Source organism: Seriola aureovittata, chromosome 15 (genome assembly GCF_021018895.1).
Source record: "Seriola aureovittata isolate HTS-2021-v1 ecotype China chromosome 15, ASM2101889v1, whole genome shotgun sequence".
Classification (NCBI taxonomy): Eukaryota; Metazoa; Chordata; class Actinopteri; order Carangiformes; family Carangidae; genus Seriola; species Seriola aureovittata.
In genome coordinates, this window is record NC_079378.1 from 10869784 (window position 1) to 10888856 (window position 19073).

The 19073-nt window shown below is 40.2% G+C and overlaps 1 protein-coding gene across 2 annotated transcripts in view; it reads left to right on the plus strand.

Moving 5' to 3' along the window:
- The first annotated feature begins 4728 nt into the window (after positions 1-4728).
- Positions 4729-19073, plus strand: part of LOC130182124 (gamma-aminobutyric acid receptor subunit beta-2) — a 74554-nt gene continuing 60209 nt past the window's right edge. Inside the window, exons 1-3 of one of the 2 annotated variants that reach the window (XM_056396742.1) lie at positions 4732-5291; positions 5445-5542; positions 6329-6396. In XM_056396742.1, the coding sequence (XP_056252717.1) occupies positions 5209-5291; positions 5445-5542; positions 6329-6396 (249 nt within the window). In that variant the 5' untranslated portion in view covers positions 4732-5208. Of the gene's footprint in view, positions 5292-5444; positions 5543-6328; positions 6397-19073 lie in introns of both variants that reach the window. The other variant, XM_056396743.1, reaches the window with a different exon arrangement.

Genomic DNA, 19073 nt, shown 5'->3' on the forward strand with positions numbered 1-19073 from the left:
AACTTTAAATATTAAGTTATACATAAGTTGCAGTGTTTAAAGTCAAGAATCAAAATAATATGCACAAGTAAAAATATGTAAATGAAAAAAAAAATTACACACATGGTAATATGGGAACATATGTTCTCTTAAAATGCTGTACACACACCAATGAATCAATGATCCAATAATGTTAATATAGTAATTTACACAACACCCAGTGGCATGGGCCACTCTGTATAACTGTACTTGCATTTTTACATTGTCATAATTCAACTGTTTCTGAGACAAGACATTGCTGCTTGACTGTAAGTATGTGTTCAGGTGTATTTCCTGTCCAGAAAAAAAATCAATAAATGAAAATAAATCAGCAATTTCCTTGTCAACTATAATTACACAACACTTTGCCGGTCATCATTTTCTTTTTGGTTTCTGAATTCTCTTGGTATCTCATTGATCTAAATACTCTTGTCAATAATTAGAAGACCATCATTTGAATATGGCTTTCACAGGCCTTTATTAGAGCTCTCATGCTGAGTTAAGGAACTCTAATCAGCGATGTCAACGCTGTAATTGCAGTACACATAAAAGAGAAATAGAGAGAGGTGTTTTAATTACAGGGAAAGGCTGAGTGCAATTTTTGTTTCTGGCTGACAAATTGCGTTTGATTATACTATAAATGTTATGTACGTTAACTGTCGAAGCTCATGTTGTTTGGACATTTTTGATGTGACAGCCAGTCCAGCTTTCTCAGTTCTTTCTAAACAGACTAGATAGACAGGCATATAGATAGACAGATAGATAGATACCTAGATACATAGATACATAGATAGATCTCAACAGTGTTTATGGCCATTTCAAAGACACATTCATGACAGTAAGTGGAAGAAATGATGCCACTGTATTTTGGCCATGTGCTTTGGCATATTGCCGCTCCATCTCTGTGGAGCTGGATGGATATCAGACAGTCAATCCATGGGAGGTGTTACCTGCTGAGAACAGACCAGGTGCAAACTCCACAGTAAGACCACAAGCTGTAGAGGTTTATTAAGCACTGCATAGTAATCCAGCCTCTTCGCTTACCACCTTCCCTCTGGACGTGCCTGAAATGTGTAAATAAATAAGAGCTGATTGCACTGGCTTTATTAGTTTGCCAGTATTTGGCAAGGTTTTACAACAGCTTTAGCAAGATTTAATTGAGGAAACATTCATAAATGAGACATGCGGTAGGTAGAGATAGAATTATAGGCACACCAATTTATATGGATAAACCCCACATCATAATGTTCTTGTAATGAAATTGCTTTTTAGACATATATAATGATAGAAGATGAATCAAACCGCCCCACAATGTCAGAAAACCCCCCAAAACACTCCAAAAGAATAAAAATAATCATAAGAATGCTTCATTAGAATCCTTATTGAAGCATCAGTTTTACTTTATTAGTTGAATTGTGTGGAAATGTGTAGTATATGTGTGTGTGTGTGTGTGTGTGTGTGTGTGTGTGTGTGTTCCTATATTACGATGTGGGGACATTCATGTGTAAGATCAAAATTATTTTAAACATCAAATGTTATGTAACGTTATGGCCACCTAAACACTCAGTGTGTGGCAGCGTATGCCACTATTTGGGTGCTGTCATCATATTGTTTATTGCAAAAACAAAAGTCAATGTCATGGCAGAAAATGGACTGAGATGTGTTATCTGTGTACTCAGGCACACACAAACACGCGCACACACAGCAGGAAAGGGAGATCACAAGCCTCTTCCCTGCACATGCACATTTTCCGTCATCTTGCCAGGATGCCAGCAAATAAACCCCTGTTTACTGACATGACACAACACAAATGCCTTTTTTTTTTTTTTTCAAACAGACACTGCGGACAGCCTTTTTTTATTCATCAGAGCAGGAAAACCTGAACATTGCACTGAAGGAGATGCATGATGTTTAACAGAGAGGCTCGGAAAGGCAGTTATTATATTCCTCTTAGCGCAAAGATGCAGAGAGACATTGATGAAGAGAGAAGAGGGGGAGCTAGAGCCCTTTTGGGAATATTAAACAGTACAGTAAATCATGCATTAAGAGGAACATAGCAGGTCAAAGTATTTGTTTGCTTGCCTCGGCGCCAGTTTCAAAGGGATGTGAACATCCACCCACTGACATTGAAGGGTTACAATACAACTTAGTCCTGTTTTTTTAATACTCACAACATCCTGATAGGCGAAAAACTCTGTGGTTCCACCATCTGTTTGCCCTCTGATGAAGTTAGATATGAAAACACATGCTCCAAGAGGGCATGAATTGTAAACCATGGATTGATAGTGGTAATGTTTCTTGTGTGCTACACAACTAAACCTGTACATTACTCGGAAAGATTGACATGCTTTTCATGTCAGTTTCCAAAATCTGTGCTGCGTGAAAAATAACAAATTTGAGTTCGGTCCTGATGGCAGCCGCTCTTTTTGGTTGATTACATAATTGATATAAGACATGGTGGCAGGCCCATTAGGAAAAGATGTACCAAATGTCATGAACGCTCTCCATGGTGCTGATCCTGCTGCATGCCCTGGAGCAGACAAGGGCACTTGCTCAGGAACACACGAGAGTACTTGCCAGACTTTTGGACTCGACTATATGTGAACACAGAACACATTCTTTCTACAATGCGAATCAAATATTGCTCAGAAAGTTTTGTCCAAACACTATTGCTGAGGTTTCCCTGAATATGTTGCACTTTGCAGTTTGCTTTGCTTTCATCTACTGCAGTTTATGCCAGACTCTGGAGATTGCCCTGCGCTTCCGTCATGTGAAGCCACTGTGTGGCTCTTTTCTTTTAATCTGTTGGGTCATTTTCTTGCTGTATGATGAACACCTGAGCAACTAGTCTGACTATCCTTTGTTAATTGCACTTTTCTTGACATTATGATGGAAATATAGAGTAGCTACTACTCCCTGCACTGAAGTATTGCCCGAATAACACTTTGAAGGATTTATTAAAACAGTTTGTTCTGACAGTGGCTGTGAAAAGACCGAAGATTTGTAAGTCATCAACAAAACTTGGTACACCTGCAAGGTTTTAAATTACCCCATTACTTAATCCCTGAAAAAGGCTGGTTGTGTTTGACTTTTACATGATTTTTCAGTTTTTGGTAAACAAAACCTTCATTATTATTATTATTTTTATACCTCCCGCAACTTACCAATTACCTTTGCACCATTTAAGGTTTATCACTGGACTTCAACTTAAATTTCAAGTGCAGTATTTACATTTCTTTACAGGTGCCACAGCATAGCTACTCTGTGCTGACAAACTGCATCACCAAGAGTACTAGCTTGTTTGTGCTTCTTTAGGTTAACACAGTGCGTTTCAGTGCATTGAAGTATTTGAAGAAATTTACTATGACCGATTTTCATTCCATAGACAACTCACTGTTTCAGATTATGTTGTTGCCTCTGTGACAATTCAACAAAGAGTCTTGGTAATAAGATGCAAGGTACTGTACATTTATTTTTACATGGCTTTTAATTATTTTTTGACATGTGCGGGGGATGATAAAATAAATGAAAAGCCAAAAAAGCTGCCAAAGTAATCTTTGTTTCTCAACAATGTCATATTAACCCCCTGCAGATAAATTACCAATTTGTGCAATGGGGCTGGAAATGAAACATTGATTATTACCCAATTCAAATTGTGTTTAATTTGACTTAGAAACTCTTCAAATTTTACACTGAATTTTAATAACAGCGCCCCCATCAGGTCAAGTGGGTGCAGGATGTGATGTTTGTTTTGTTTTTTGTTTTTTTTAATAATAGAATGGATTCCAATTTTTAATTTGAACAAATCAATACAATCTCAACAGGAGTAGATTCACATCATGTGTGTGCTCATCACTTTTATTAGTGCTTTTTGCAGTGCATCTCGTATCTTCCTGATAGGATCACTACTGTTTCCCTCCTCTCTCAGGCACTGGAGCTGCTATAGGACTCCTACACAGGGCTCACTGCTGTAGCATCCGCCTCTGATCCCACCATATCCATGATGATTCGCGTCCGAGTTTTACACGGTAGCGCACATCCTGCTTACCAGTGCGTGGAGCCACAAGCGTGCATGGCTGTGAGAGATGCGCTGAGTGTAGGCTTCAGTGCATACTGCTCTGCTCCATGCATCCCGCTTCCAGCCCCGAGGCACTGCATTGGCACCGCGCCTCTCAGAGTATTAAGCCACGCTTCTCGTTTTCGTCAGAGGCCCCGAATGCGTGGATATCGATGAGTGAGCAACTGTTGGTGCAATGATGCATTTGTGGCACGGAACCCCCCCCCCCCTTTTCTTATGTGAGAGAGAGGAGGTCACTGAATTCACTATATTCAGCACCATGGACAGAGTCAGCATCTGATCAACTGATAGTGAGTTTTTTTTTTTTTTTTTTGCTTTGTTTCTTTTTTAAATCGGAGTGAAGTCTGTTCCCTCAGCTGTCCAGTGGCACCCACCTGACACTACTCACCTCATCTACAAGAACACTCTTATCTCCCTTACTCGGCATTTGACTCATGCACGGAGGCTCTGACATCAGTGATCAAAATCAGTGTTTCGAAATTAACACAATATGTAGCCTAATAATTGACACCTTTCCTTTAATGATCACATTATCTCACATATGGATTAATATCACAAAGTGGAAGTTTGAGTCAAAGTAAGGTAAAGTTGAACCCCCCACCCCCCACCCCCTCTTCTGCTTCACGCTCAGGTGGTTACACACATCTACAGTAAGTGTCCAGTCCAGACTCCAGCTGGGAACCCCCGAGCAGCTCTGCTGGAGCAGCCGGGTTAAGTGCCTTGCTCAGGGACAGGAAGATGAGTTGGCTGACGGGTGTGTAAAGAGCGAACAGCGAAGAGAGACAACCCCACCCTCATTTTCCACTTCTCTCTCCGTGGATTCGAACCACCGACTTTCCCCGGTTACAGTTCCCGCTTCTCAAACAACCACACTGGGCTATAAAGAAACCAGGGAGACACCCGTGTGCCCCCTGAGTAACTTGTATTCTTGATTCTCCTTTAAATCTCCCTGGCTGGTTACTACCTCTGCCACTACCATCATCAGCAGCAGCGCTGCTTCTTGATGTTGTGGTCGGGAATACGCATGCGCCCGGCATTGGAATTACTGCACTGGCAAGAATAAGTTGGACATCGTCTGTCTTCACTAAAAGAAAAAAAAACATATCATAAGTATGGCAGTGTTCAGAATAAGAAGAATGAGGTGTTTTTGCGTCTGGTTGTTCCCCCTCGTAGTGGCCGTGGTGTGCGCCCAAAGGTAAGTGAAAGGGTCGGAGGATGCTCCACTCATTTTTACTAAGTGTGACAGTGTTACAGACGGCATGGAAAATACTTGGACACTTTATGGTCCAAGGATATCTCGCATTTAAATCTGCTCTGCTCCCTGTTCTCTCTTTTTTTTCTTCCATAGTGCCGGTGTCAATGACCCTAGCAATATGTCTTTGGTTAAAGAAACGGTGGACAGACTGTTGAAAGGTTATGACATACGATTGAGGCCAGATTTCGGAGGTAAATGAACTCGTATTTTCACCAACTCTGTTCGAGTTTTGCGCCTTTGTCAGCCTGTATAATAGTATAGTCTTTTAATTACTATGACAGTCGCGGATAACTGAGATAGGTTTGCAGTTTCGGAAAGTAAAAAAAAGAGACAGTTCTTTTCGGCTTCTGCAGGTGCCACAATCTGTGATATATATGATACAGTCGAGGCAGAAAATGTGTTAGAGCAACCCAGAATACCGACATTATGGAGGGGGAAACACATGAGTGATGTGGTTGCAGGGGGGGGGGGGGGGGGGGGGGGGGTGGATGATAAAACACACCAGCTCATTTATTTGAATGAAAAATCATTATAGTAAAGAAAAAAGGTGGCTGTCAACTCCCAGTGCACGTCTGCTGGAATTTTTATACAAATAAATGCCTATTCCTTGTTTATATCTCTGCTCCACTTCAGGTATCCACTGCGACGGACGTGTGTTTTTTTGTGCCAAATGATTTAATGTCAACAACTTTTTTTTTTTCTTTTTTTTTGGGGGGGGTGGGGTGGGTTGGGGGGAATTACCAGCACTTTTCACCGCAGCTCAGCGCATCTAATCCCACCCGAAATGAACACTGTAAACTATTATCCGGCTGACAACAGCTACATTCACAAGTGTTAATCTGTGTTCCCATCACGCACACGTTATTAACCGTTTCTCGCAAAGGTTTCAAGTGAATCATACAGGCTTCACCTACTGTACTATCTCTGTTGATCACCGTTGTTTTTTTTTTTTGTTTGTTTCTTTGTATCTGTCCCAGGTGCTCCGGTTGGAGTGGGAATGAATATAGACATAGCCAGCATAGACATGGTATCAGAAGTCAATATGGTAAGTAGGCCATTATCACCTCTACCTATGACAATGGAACCCCCTTCCCCTCTCCCTTCCTCCATTCTGTACTAATGACCCCTGCTATGCATGACCTACCAGGGGAAATACCCTCCCAAACCATCGGGGGAACCCCCCTCTTAATGCCAATCACTCGCATCGACTTGTGGGCTAGAGAGCTGAAAGGCAATGGTCGTATTGTTTGAGGGCTGATGATGGTATGAACTGAATCCTCTCTGGGGATTTGGAATTGATTGACATAGATGTTTTGTTTTTCTTTTTTCTTTCTTTTTTTTTTGGTCTCATAAGCTGATTGCTGCTTTATTTGCTGATCAGATACACAGCCAAGCATCAATGATTTAAGGGAATAGAAGTTAAATCTACTCATCTGTTTAAATGCCTCTCAGGGGGTGGGGGGTGGTTATAGTATTAGCCCAAGTCTCAACCTAGGGCGTATATTCCACACTGACTTATATGTCGTTTCACAAGAAATGTTTTACATTTGGCTGTCAACGCTAGTAAAAATAGTGGCAGTGGAAGAACTTGAGAGCTGTGGCTATGAGGAATGGAGATTAAGTTTTGCTTCATACAAGTGCACCTCCTAGTGATGAGATGTTAGAACTGCACCTCAGTTTACAGAGAAACACAAAGGGTGCATTTAATCATCATGGAAGGTCACTCTGAGCATTTACCATACTGTTGACAAGCGTGGTATGGTAATTGATATTTATGGTAATATTCATGAGATTTCAAGAGGTCCATTGTCATTTTTTTCCCATTCTTGTCTTACATTTTCTCTCTCTGAGGTTGACCTGTACTGTTGGATTTGGCACTTTCATTGGCACCTTCTTTGCGCTTCATAAAGATGTGTCCTGCTGTTTGTGCAGTTGTTTATGTCGTGATGTCATGGAATGATTACATACTGGAGTATTTTTGGCAGCAGCACCCAAAAGGCTGTTGCTCATGTTGTTATCTTTTTTTGCTCCTGTAGAATATGTTGATGAGTAGAGATGAGAAAAATGATGATGCCATGTGTATTTGCATGCATTTACACAGAAGATCTGCACAACAACCGCACGCACACACAAACACACAAGCACTCCCAGACACAATGCAGGTCCACAGAGAACCTCCACAGTGGCCTTGAATCCTCAATGAAAAGCAAATTGTCTCATGTGTAACCAATGCAGGAACATTGTGTTTGTGCGTGCGTGTGTGTGCGTTTGTGTGCGAGTTGCCTGCAAGTTGTATATTATAATTGTGTACATGAGATGTATTTCCAGGAATCAAATACAAGTATTATGTAAGATGTTATTTGTATCTACTGTACATCCAAATCACCTAATGCATAAGAGCTATTTCATCCGATTCTACACGCAGCTTTTCCCGGCGAAAAGGAAGTGGCAATTTTTCTTTTGTTCAATGACCACACAGTTGAGCTAAGCAACAAATAAATGTTGATATCTGGGGCATTTTTAGATAGCATGGAGAAAAATACAAGAGGGCCCAAGTTTAAGCAATGGGATTGCAAGTATATGACATACAGTAGTAGTAGGATGTCTCCAACAACTAAGCCAGCAGGACACTCCAAAGTTTGTTGTGCTTTGTTTACTATTTTCTCCACCGCTATCACCTCCTTTGGGATACAACTTTCAGAAAAAAAAAGAAAGAAGTTAAGTATATCCCCCATAAGTACATCATGGTTGGGATTTATATTCACACACACATGGCCAAAAAAATAAATAATCCCATTCTTCATCCGAACACACAAAGCCAGTGCCGCGCAGCGTCTTTGATCATCCCATTCCTTTGTCAGATTTGGCCCACTAAACACCCTCTAATGTGAAAGGGGAGTCATTACCACCTGACCCATTTGAGCCTCATGAAAAGAGGAGGCCACATGTGTGTGTAATGGTTTCAGCATCTTTGATCTGCTCCCCTTCCTATAAATGTAACCACTTTTCAGGATAGCAGCTGGGGTAGAAGCACTTTCCTTTCTTCCATTTCCTCTCCCCCATCTGGCTCTCTGTCTGCCACTTATTTTGGTGCGAGGATAGAGCCACCCTGTGTACTTTTCTTTAGAGAACAGATAAGGCACAGGGTTGAGGATAATGGAGAGATGTCACTGAGGAATGTATCCAACAGCACCCTATTAGCCATTAGGGCAGAGCGGGACGGCCATGCTTTGGTCTGTATTAAAAATATATCCTTCTTCTATCCCTCACTACTGCTCCCTGTATAAGGCCTCACATTAAAAAGCAGACACGTGAACGGGTGAAAACATAGTATACATGTTTGTTTTTTTTTTCCAGAGGGGCCATTAAAACAAGGAACTGCAAACAGGTTTGTCTTAAACCATCTGTTTTGTCACTTTGCTACTAATGTCACAGAGCAGAAACCCATTTAGAAACAAAACAAGCCTCTAGCTCACTTTAGATGAGTCACCAAACTAAGTATGCAAGCCTTCAAGCGTGAGTGGCCCAGAGGACATGAAGTCCTCCCCGGCATTGGTCACGTAAGCAGTTCTGATGTCCAAAAAGGCACAGCGGGGATTCAGGCATGTTGCGTGGCCTTACCCCCAAACCTCCATCCTACTTTCCATAGTTAAAGACTAGCCTCTAGAACGAGTTAGTAAGTAATGACTGTTCAGCTGTTCGATGGTTTAAACTGTTCACCAATAGGTGGCTTTTCTGAGTCATATAACATGTAGAAAACTACATTACATGCCACTTAGGCCTGGAGCCAGACATGGAATGGAGGAAGCTGTGGCTGGTGTTCATTACATTCCCATGAAAGGTCACTTGTTCCAGGGTGTTGGAGCCAAAGTCCCTTTGAGGGTGAAAAGGGATAGGATATGATTGTGTAAGACCTAGGGGTCAAATTTTTCACCTCTGTGTAGGTGATAGAAAGACACAGAGAGATAGGAGAGAGCTCTGACATTAACAAGTTACCACGTGGCGAGCCAACAGTGGTGCTGGTGTTGGAGGGTAGGTCATGTACCTAGTGCTGCTGAGGGTTCATTGTGCATGACTCAGAGGTGGACATACAGAGAGGGACACACACACTGAATACCAATGTCATGTTAGACATTCAACCCATGGCAAGTAGCTTGGCGAGCTTTAATCCATGCACTGGTCAAAGGGAGAATGGAAAATATGTGGGCATGTAGAGGCGTTCTTTTTCTTTTCTCCCAGTCGTTTTCTTTTGTTCACTTTCTCCACCACTGTTTAAGTCTCAATATTTGCTTTGAGTTGAGCTCCTGAGCACTTCAATCTTAAGCCAACAGTTTTCACAGGGGAAGAAATACTCCTGTCTGAGGATGAACTAAAGTTCTTATCATCATCCAAAAGGCAGAAATACCATTATTGATGCACATAAAGGTCAAGAGGAGCTTATTGATTGTTGGAGAGGGACTGTGAAATTCAGTGCCCCCGATTTTAGTACCCAGTTATTTCAACCTTCTCAGCAGAAGTTATACCTGATGGGATGTCTGCTGTAAATGCATCAAGACTGCACTAAAAACTACTATACATTATACAGATGTGATACATCATAATGGATGTTGGCTGAAAGGCAAGAGATTATTGCCTGCCATATGATAATAAAAGTGGGAAAAACGTTGTGGAAGCACTTACTTTATGTGTATGTGGTATTGCATAATACCTCATCCGGACCTGAGAGCTTTAAAATGATATTAAGTCTGCATCTGTAGTTGTTCGTAAATCTATTTAACAGCTGCCTTCAATATTCTATTGCTGATGTGGGCAGAGCTGCAAATTGACAGTTTACATCAACCAATGAATCAACGTGAAAAAAAGTTAATATATAATTTAAATAAATTTTCATGACATTTGATGTCCAGTTTATATTGGCAATGATGAGGAAAACATCACCTTAATCATCTCATTAATATTAATGATAGTCACCAATAGATGAATGACATAAATGATATTTGAAGATAATGAATGCAACTTAATTTTACTTTCTTGAACAGTGACACTGTTCTCTAGTCTCATTTGTCACTGCGCACACACTTTTGTCTAGCCGGGTTTTCACCAAAATTATACACATGGGTTGATCATTGTAGTCTTTGTCAGTACTCAAATTATCTCCAGACTCCTGCTCCATGATGGTTGCATGGTAACTAATGAGAGTGTAGAGAGGCAATGTGTGAAAATTCACAGACTGAAAAAGATGCCAATTGTAGAGAGGTATACAAGAAAAGAAATGTAGTCAGTTAAAAAAAAACAACAAAAAAAAACGTCATTTAAAGTGTGTGAATGTGTGAATCTATGAAGACACTCCAATTTTTTATTTTTTTTAATCCTATTGTAAAATGAACTGTCATATTAAAATGATCCTCACTCTATATTTAAAACTCATAACAAGCTAATGAGCAAAAGGGGATTGACCTCAGTCCCCAGACGTAATACTGGGTGATAAAGTATTTAGTAGACAAGAACAGTTTAAGATATTAATGTAACATGGACCCAAGAGCTGGAGTTGGTTGGTTTGGATATTGTGCAGCACAAAAAAAAGCTACAAACAGAAAAGAACACCAGAATGCTGTTTTTTTCAGAAATGTCCCAATGGTTAATTACATGAATGACATTGAGTTGGCTGTAAAGTGTAATTACACATCTCAGAACTACTCTATTTAAAGTTTTAGTTACTGAAAGTCCTTTGGAGTGACTCTTGAAGTGAAAGTGTCCCCTCCTTGCTCACAGTCTATATTAAGCCGGCTAGCATATAGGGCAGATGTGGACATACTTGTGCATTTAGGATATCTAGTGAGGATGTACACGCTCTCTCTGTCTCTCATGTACATTCACATTCACAAATCCTAATCCCCTCCTAGTCCTCTGTCATGGTTTCTCATGAACTGGTATGTTAACATAGCCTCCAGGAAAGTAGCTGTTCAAATTACGTAATGGACAGAGCAGAGACAAACTCAACCAGGGTGCAGCGAGGATTTGAGTTGGTGCTGTAATGGAGAGAGTTCAGGCGGAGTATAATGTATGAAGAAAGCCAGCCTCTAACGATAACAGTATTGATTTATTTCCACTGCTCAGGAATAGATGATACATCAGTCTGACTTAAGAGACATCGTAGACTCATCTCAGGCCTCCTGTTCCAAGACAATTTCATTAGAAATTGGCTTGAATAGGATTTGAAATAAGGTTACCAGTTGACTTATGGTGTAGTGCATTCAAATAACTGCATGGTTAGTAACTGCACATGAAAAGTTAAAGTACAGGTCGAAGAAAACAGTGGACAGTTTAGGCATTAAGGATAAAACTGTCCTTAAAATCTGTCCTATTATTTGTTAAAATGAAGTGACAACTCTCCCAGTTACAGTACTTACTGTTCTGCTCTGATGCCACTAGAATATAAAACAGTAGAAATGACTCAATCAAGAGTTACACAAGAACAATCTCACAATCTCAAAGGAAGAGACTGAGTGCAAGTAATTTAAGTCATCTAAATGTGCCATGCAGAAACTGAATTAATCATCCATGCAGCACAAGCATGAATACTGATAACTTTTTCTTAGTTGACAAAACCATTAAACTTAAAGTAGTATCTGATTTTGTTTTCTGGCCTGGTTGTGAGTAGAAGAGCAATAATGTGAAAACAAAACCTTGACATATTATCGCCTGAAGAAGTTGGTATAGTCAATGTGTTGCATAACTACACACCCAGCAGACACAAGGCAACAGTAGGATTAATTTTTGAGTGGTGTTTCTGGCCTCATGAATAAATATGTCCAATATTCACTCTTCTTTTAGCCCTGGTTAGGTATTCATCATCTCCTGATAACTAAGCGGTTAAATGCCTCACTATGTTGAGCAGGTTGGCACTAACTTTGTCCGCTTGCAGTTTGGTATCTAGTGGGTTTATCCCAGCTTTTTCTTTGAAAGCTGCTGGAAGGAGGGTAGTTGGGAGTGTTGGGACTGAACCAAAGAGTATGGGTGGGGCATAAACCCAAAACGTTGAGCTGAAAGATGCCAAAATGATCTGTCTAGCGGTGGGAAAATAGAGTTGGGCGATAATTCTTTATCGTGGGTTCATCATCATGAGCAGCCACTTTCACATTTATATAGTCATTTGAGCGATTGCAAATATAAAAATGTTGATTAGTATAGCTGCAAGCAGCCTACATAAAGACACAATATGTAGACGTTTTTTTGATTGTGTGATCTGTTTCACATTTCAGTAACCCCATGTCCAGATCCATGCATTGCAGTCTCCCATGGTGTCTTCTTTTGATGCAGTGACATATGAATTAAAGACAACAGAGGGCTTCCCTCATTGTATGGCGTTTCTACCACAAATGTCCTGCGCTATACTCGGTAGCTTAGGGTAGTAACCTGAATTACTTTCTCTGTTGTAGATGCTCCCAATGTAATTCACTTACTTCAGCTTTTCACTGTTCAATGCACAGATATTTTCAATGCAGTATCTCCAACTCCAGTTGACCTGGAGGTCAGTAGAACAAATATGAGGTCTGACACCAAATATCTAGAGGATGGTGGATTCCATTCACTCACGCCATTAGTATTTGCAGGGAACATTTTTTTGTGTGTGTGTTAGACTTAGTCTTTTTAGTCATTTATTTATTATGCTTTGATATGTCACACCCCTTAGGTGGCAAAATATTTTCAACCCACTCTGTTTCATTTTTTATAACCCTTTCATTAAGCCATATCTTTTCCACCTGGGTTCTTCTTTCCCACCCGAAGAGATGGCAGCATCCTGCTACGCATATCAACAGATTCAGCTAAAAAAAAAAAAAAAAGAGAAAAATATATAACATACACAAAAGTTGTATATATTACACATAAATATAGAAAAATACAACAAGCTCATGCAGAGGAAAGTCACAAGGGATGCTGGAGGGAGTGGATGAGTTGTGTGAGAAGAGCACTAAAACAACCTATGCTCTGACTTGCATTATTCATGCTAGTAGGTTTAGATACACATGCCTCCCTATAGAGTTTTAGTAATCCATTTAGATTAAACTCCTGTGCCACTTAAATGCAGTAAAAGAACAGACATTAAGTGGGTTGTTTGTATACTGAAAAAAGGATTTTTATGTCACCAGTGACAATACATAACATATGAGTAGGTGTTTGCTCATTAGCAGAACCAATTAGCCTAATGTGAATGATGAGGAAGGTGGTGATTGTGTTGGTGGGATGATGATGATGGCGATCATGGCGATAGAATAAGGAGCAAGAAGCAAGATGAAGTGTTTTTATAATCCTCTTCATAGGAAGATAAACAAGAAAAAGGAAACTCGGATAAATGCATGTAAACGCAACATCAGAGGCATCATTCCCTCATATGAAGGGAGCTGTACATTACACATTAGATCAGTGTGAGCACCTGTCTCAGCCGTGATAAGTTCAGGTATCAACAGTCATCGCTCTTGGTGTGGGCACAGCCATGAGACTTGGCATTCTGTTGTGTGTACTTTGCAGCACAATTTCCCACCGACTTGGCTGTGAGTTCAACATTTAAAAATGGGAACGTATGAGAATGATGCGAAGTAGTAAGAATGAATGAGCATGATGTTTCAGCCTGTGAGTCACACACATTTTGTAAAGCACTGCCATCAAAGTAACACTAGGCAAGACTATTTGTGAAGGACTGAGAGCTGCCTGTTAATATTATGAGGTATAACATATACTGTCGGAACAGATTCCATATACTCGGTCATGCTGCTGTAACACTCCACTACTGCTCTAAATTTGTATTAATCCATGACTGAAAATAGTTCCAAACAAATGCACTATTTAACATATTACATTTGCTACTGGATAACTGTGCATGGCAGTTTTAGGATATTACTGAGCCCTTTTCTTTCAAAAACAGATACATCTTCATTGAAGATGTTGTATGTACAGGTTCAGTGGCACAGACAAGTTAGGGTGAGGGCATAGTGTTTCGCTTTAGTCTTTTGCTTGCATGTGTTAACAAAAACACAGAACGACACTGGCGCTATCCTTTAAAAATAAATTACAAACATTGGTATATTTCTCTCAAATAATAATTCTCAGCCCACAAATACCAGTTAGTTGGCATTCACACTCTTGCAGTTCAGAAAGTATCTCACACGGAGATACTTGCAGAATTCTAACACTTGATTGCGATTTGGAATCGGAGAAGTACTTACTTAGTCAATAGGGATGCTAACAGTTGGAAACAAAGTCAATAAGATATGGCAAACAAATCCAAATTACCGAGGGTGATAGGCAGTCAATCAAAATGCAGGCAGATGGCCATGTAAACAGGTAGAGACAGGGAGCAGAATGAAGGCTATAAAAAATAACGCAATAACACAACAAAGAGAAGCTGAGCAAACTGTGAGTGATCCTCTCTCTCTCTCTATATATATATATGTACAGTATATTAGAGATCATTGCACATGAGGTGCAAGTGTGTGAGCAGGTGACTGGATTGGATTACTGTGGAAAACTCAAGAGCAACAGCTGAGGGGCAGGCGGGGAGTGGCACATCTGAAAGAGGTTAGTATTCAGAAGACAGGGAATAGCGAGAGGAGCTAGAAGCAGAGGAGGGAGGAGAGGTAGATGGAGCAGCTGTCGCCATGACAAGATTACCACAAGTTTCCGTGCAGTCAAAATCTCACAAGCTGTGTGTGCAAAGATGTCTGAAGCCGTTAGACCACCATTATTTCGGTTGTCACTGCAGGCTTGTCTTTATATCTTATCTATTGTTTTCCACACCACGTTTCTTCAGTTGACCGAACTTTTTGGCTTTTTGTTTTCATGAATTTAAATGTAATCTTTAAATGTACTTTTCTTCCATGTTCCAGCACAGTGGGCAGTATTGCTTCATTTGATTTATATTTCTCAGGATATGCTCATAATTTGTTTTGCTGCTCCACCTCTTTATCTATCTCCCTAAATGTATTTATTTATGATCCTCTGACTTTTTTTTTTTTTTTTTTAAATCTAGTGCTACCAACAGGTCAAAATTATTACTTATTCTGTGACTTGGTTATCCCCTGAGTTTTCTACTAATGCCAACTGTAGGATGAATGACCATGAAATATGGTACAGATATTCATTCTCCCCACAACATAATTGTAACAATTATATTGATCGTCTCACTTGTCATCTACCTCCATTATCAGGTCAAAATTTCACTTAGTTCAGTACTTTGGTAAATGATCAAGTAGTGCTGAATTAATGACATTCCCATCAGTCTAATTTTTAATGCTAATTAGCAAATGTTTGCATGTACCAAACTAAGATGGTGAGCGTGGTAAAGATTCCCTGCTAACACACTCACCACAGGACATACACACACACACACACACACACACACACACACACACACACACACACACACACACACACATGCGCACACACTGTCATAAAGCACCAAAGATGTCCTGCTTAGATCATTATTAATGTTACAGACACTGCCTATTGTACAATTAGTAACACAGCTCCAAATGTCAGGGGAAGGAAGGCGTGTAATCAATTCCCCCAGGTTAAACAAGCTCACTAGTTAGGCATCTTATTCACTGTTGCCTGTGACAGTGAATGATGGGGTGGATGTTTAGCCATCAGACAGCAGCCCGTTCCCTGCAGCTGTAGGTCTAACTCTTAAACAGCAGCATCTTGTTTTCTAGTCGGCGGGCAGAGTCCGGGGAATTGACGGCATATTGCCTCTGTGCCATTCGCTCATTGCAGGGCAATAATTTCCACACCTGTCCTCTGTCAAGCTGGTGTTACTCTACCTCTGTTATACTTGCTCCCTCTGTGTCTCTGGTCTCTCCTTCACTCTTGCATAGGCCCTCTCTCTGCCTGTTCAGTAATGACACAAGGCTGGGGCCTGCTGCAGGGGGGATTAGACAGAGTTACAAATCGAAGTGGGTTAATCGGCTGGGCTGCCATTTCAGGAGGCATCTCTCAGTTCACTTGCCCCACTGCTCTATTTGTTTTTGTGTTACCACTCACATTCACTTGCTTAAAGTTTTGGTTTAGTTATTCTGGTGCAAACAGTTAGAGACACACTTCTGCACATCTTATTATATCTTATGATTTGGATGACTTACGATCTTCATATATACATACATAGGCTATATGTTTATTCGTAGAGTCACCACAGATACACCATCTGCGTAGATATATTAGGAGCGATGATACAAAATCTAGCCTAAGCCAACTTCAGGAAACAGCTCAAAAATACGATGTAAGGCAAATAAAATAAAATCAGGGCAAATTATAGCCTTTACATAATCATTGTCCAGTTTTAGAGGCAGTACAATTGCACACAAAGTCAATTGAAAGTCACAATTACATGCAAAGTCACTCAGAGAGTCACAAATTGACATGAATTGAGTCTGTGTCTGTTGAGTTAAAAATATTTCAACTATTTTTTTCCCACATGTGCCAGCCCTATATTTATCTGGTTCATGAACGAGCGGAACAAAAACACAGACACAAGCCCACACACACAGTTGGTGTGCCCATTGCTAACTAAGTCACAGCTCATGTTTCTACAGTTGGTAAAGCAGCTACAGTAAGTCCAGAAGCGAAGGTCATGCAAATGAATCACTTTCTGTCTGGCCAGAGCTTAAATGTTTGCTGAAACAACAACAAAAAAAATTTAAATAAATAAAGTAATATGTGATTTATTTGGCCAAAATCTCTGGACTCACAGGATGACAAAGGTTATCCCTGTTGATCTCGCACCATTTCCTCTAGACTGCTAAGTAAACAGCTGCTTTGTAGCAATAGCCAAACCTACAGAAAGCTCCTTTGAAGATCTTAGATACAGTGACTGCAAACATTTCAACTGAACTTAACCAAATGATTTTTATCTGCAAAGTAAATGTAAGTTATAACACATACAGAGAGGCAACAAAGAGTTGTAATTTCAGACCATATTAATCATTTAAAACTAATCATTTAACACACTAACTCCACTGTGTTAATCAGTTTTAAATGTTCACTAAGAACTATTTGGCTTTGACAAGTGTTGGCTGGAGTAGTTTTCAGTCGGGGGGGGGGGAGCGCTAAAAGTCTGAGACAACTTTTCCATTCAAGTGAGTGGAGGTGGATAGGGAGCAATATTATTGATGAGTTTTACCTACAAAGATGACTTTTTCATAAACTGCTAAATATTATTTCCAACACATGTAAAACCTTCAAGCATTCCAGCCTTGAGTGTGTAAGCATCTCTGCTGAGTGTTGTGTAGAGGGGATAACACTCATCACTGTGTGAGACCTATTTTTAGACTGTTAATCAAGGTAACATGTTCAGACTGACACACTCAGTATGATATCCCATAAAGTGAGTAGAGTGAGATTGCTTCATTTCGGCTCATCCACCCACGGCGACCTAACAGAGGTCAAAATGATGTGTGTGTGTGTGTGTGTGTGTGTGTGTGTGTGTTGTGTGTGTGTGTGTGTGTGTGAGAGTGTGTTAAGTGTGTGAGTGTGCATGCAGGCTTGTGTATGCCTCAACCCCATGGTCTAGCACAGGGTTTTGACACAGAGCTACTTATCTGTGTACGTATGCATATATAGGTCTGTTTCTTTTCTGTTTATTTCACAAACATATCTGCTTTCCAGTTCTGTTTTGGGATTTACTCCAAAAAGAGAATAAATGAGTCGGAACTGAGTCTAAATAAAAGCTGTGTAACTGGTTGTGGTCCAGCAGGTCAGAATAGCAATATTGAATGATTTATGTGGAGGTTGCAATGGAAAGATTCCCAGATGAAAATATAGTTGATATTAAGTGTCAAAATATGCCTTGATGGTTACATCCCTAATCTAGTAAAGACTAGTGAATTATCGTGTTAACAAACATGGCCGGTGGAGTTGCTCCACTTGGTCTCAGCTTCTACGTTCAATTGTCTTCGACTGTCACTGTGATTTTTGTGTTTCAGTGTAGCTGATTACACAACACAGTCGTTGTCACTGACATATCTTTCTGTTTCCATTGTCAGACAACTGTATATGTATTAAACAGTGATTTAATAAAGTGATTTATGATCAATGCTGCCTGTTCATACAGGCTAATAATAACCTCTCAGCTCCTGTATAGAGAGTCTAAATCAAATCACTGTTTCATACACATGTAGCCGAGAACGGCATGAACATTTGTCACTGACATCTGGAGACCATTTTCAAAAAGCTGCACTTTGGGAGGGTTTGATAATGCGTTTGTGGATAAATGGCTAAAACAAGGAGAAATGGTGCATGTTTCTCACAAGATGAATCCATTTTCTGACATAGCTCTGCTGCTCTGTTTTGCCATCACAGCCATATAATTGCTCTTGTGGGTCACTGTGGTTTGTCGTCATACGTCTTGCACTAACACACAGATTTCACAGCACGTGGAAACTCATACTGCCAGCTGTCAATGGAGCATAGGGCTAGATTCTACTATATCACAGCTTGTCAAAATGCAAGAACTTGATAATGGCCAAACAGAAGAGACGATTGGGTGTGGATTGGTTTTCACAGCAGCTGAACATGACACCGAGAGCCGATAATGGGATATTGTTGAGAGGGGTAATGCAGCAGTTGCTCTTGGCTTTGTGTGATACTTTAGACATCACTTTGGTTTCTTCAGTTGTATGCATTTTGACTTTTATTTTATAGAACTGCATTTCAAGTGTTCATTTTGCAGGT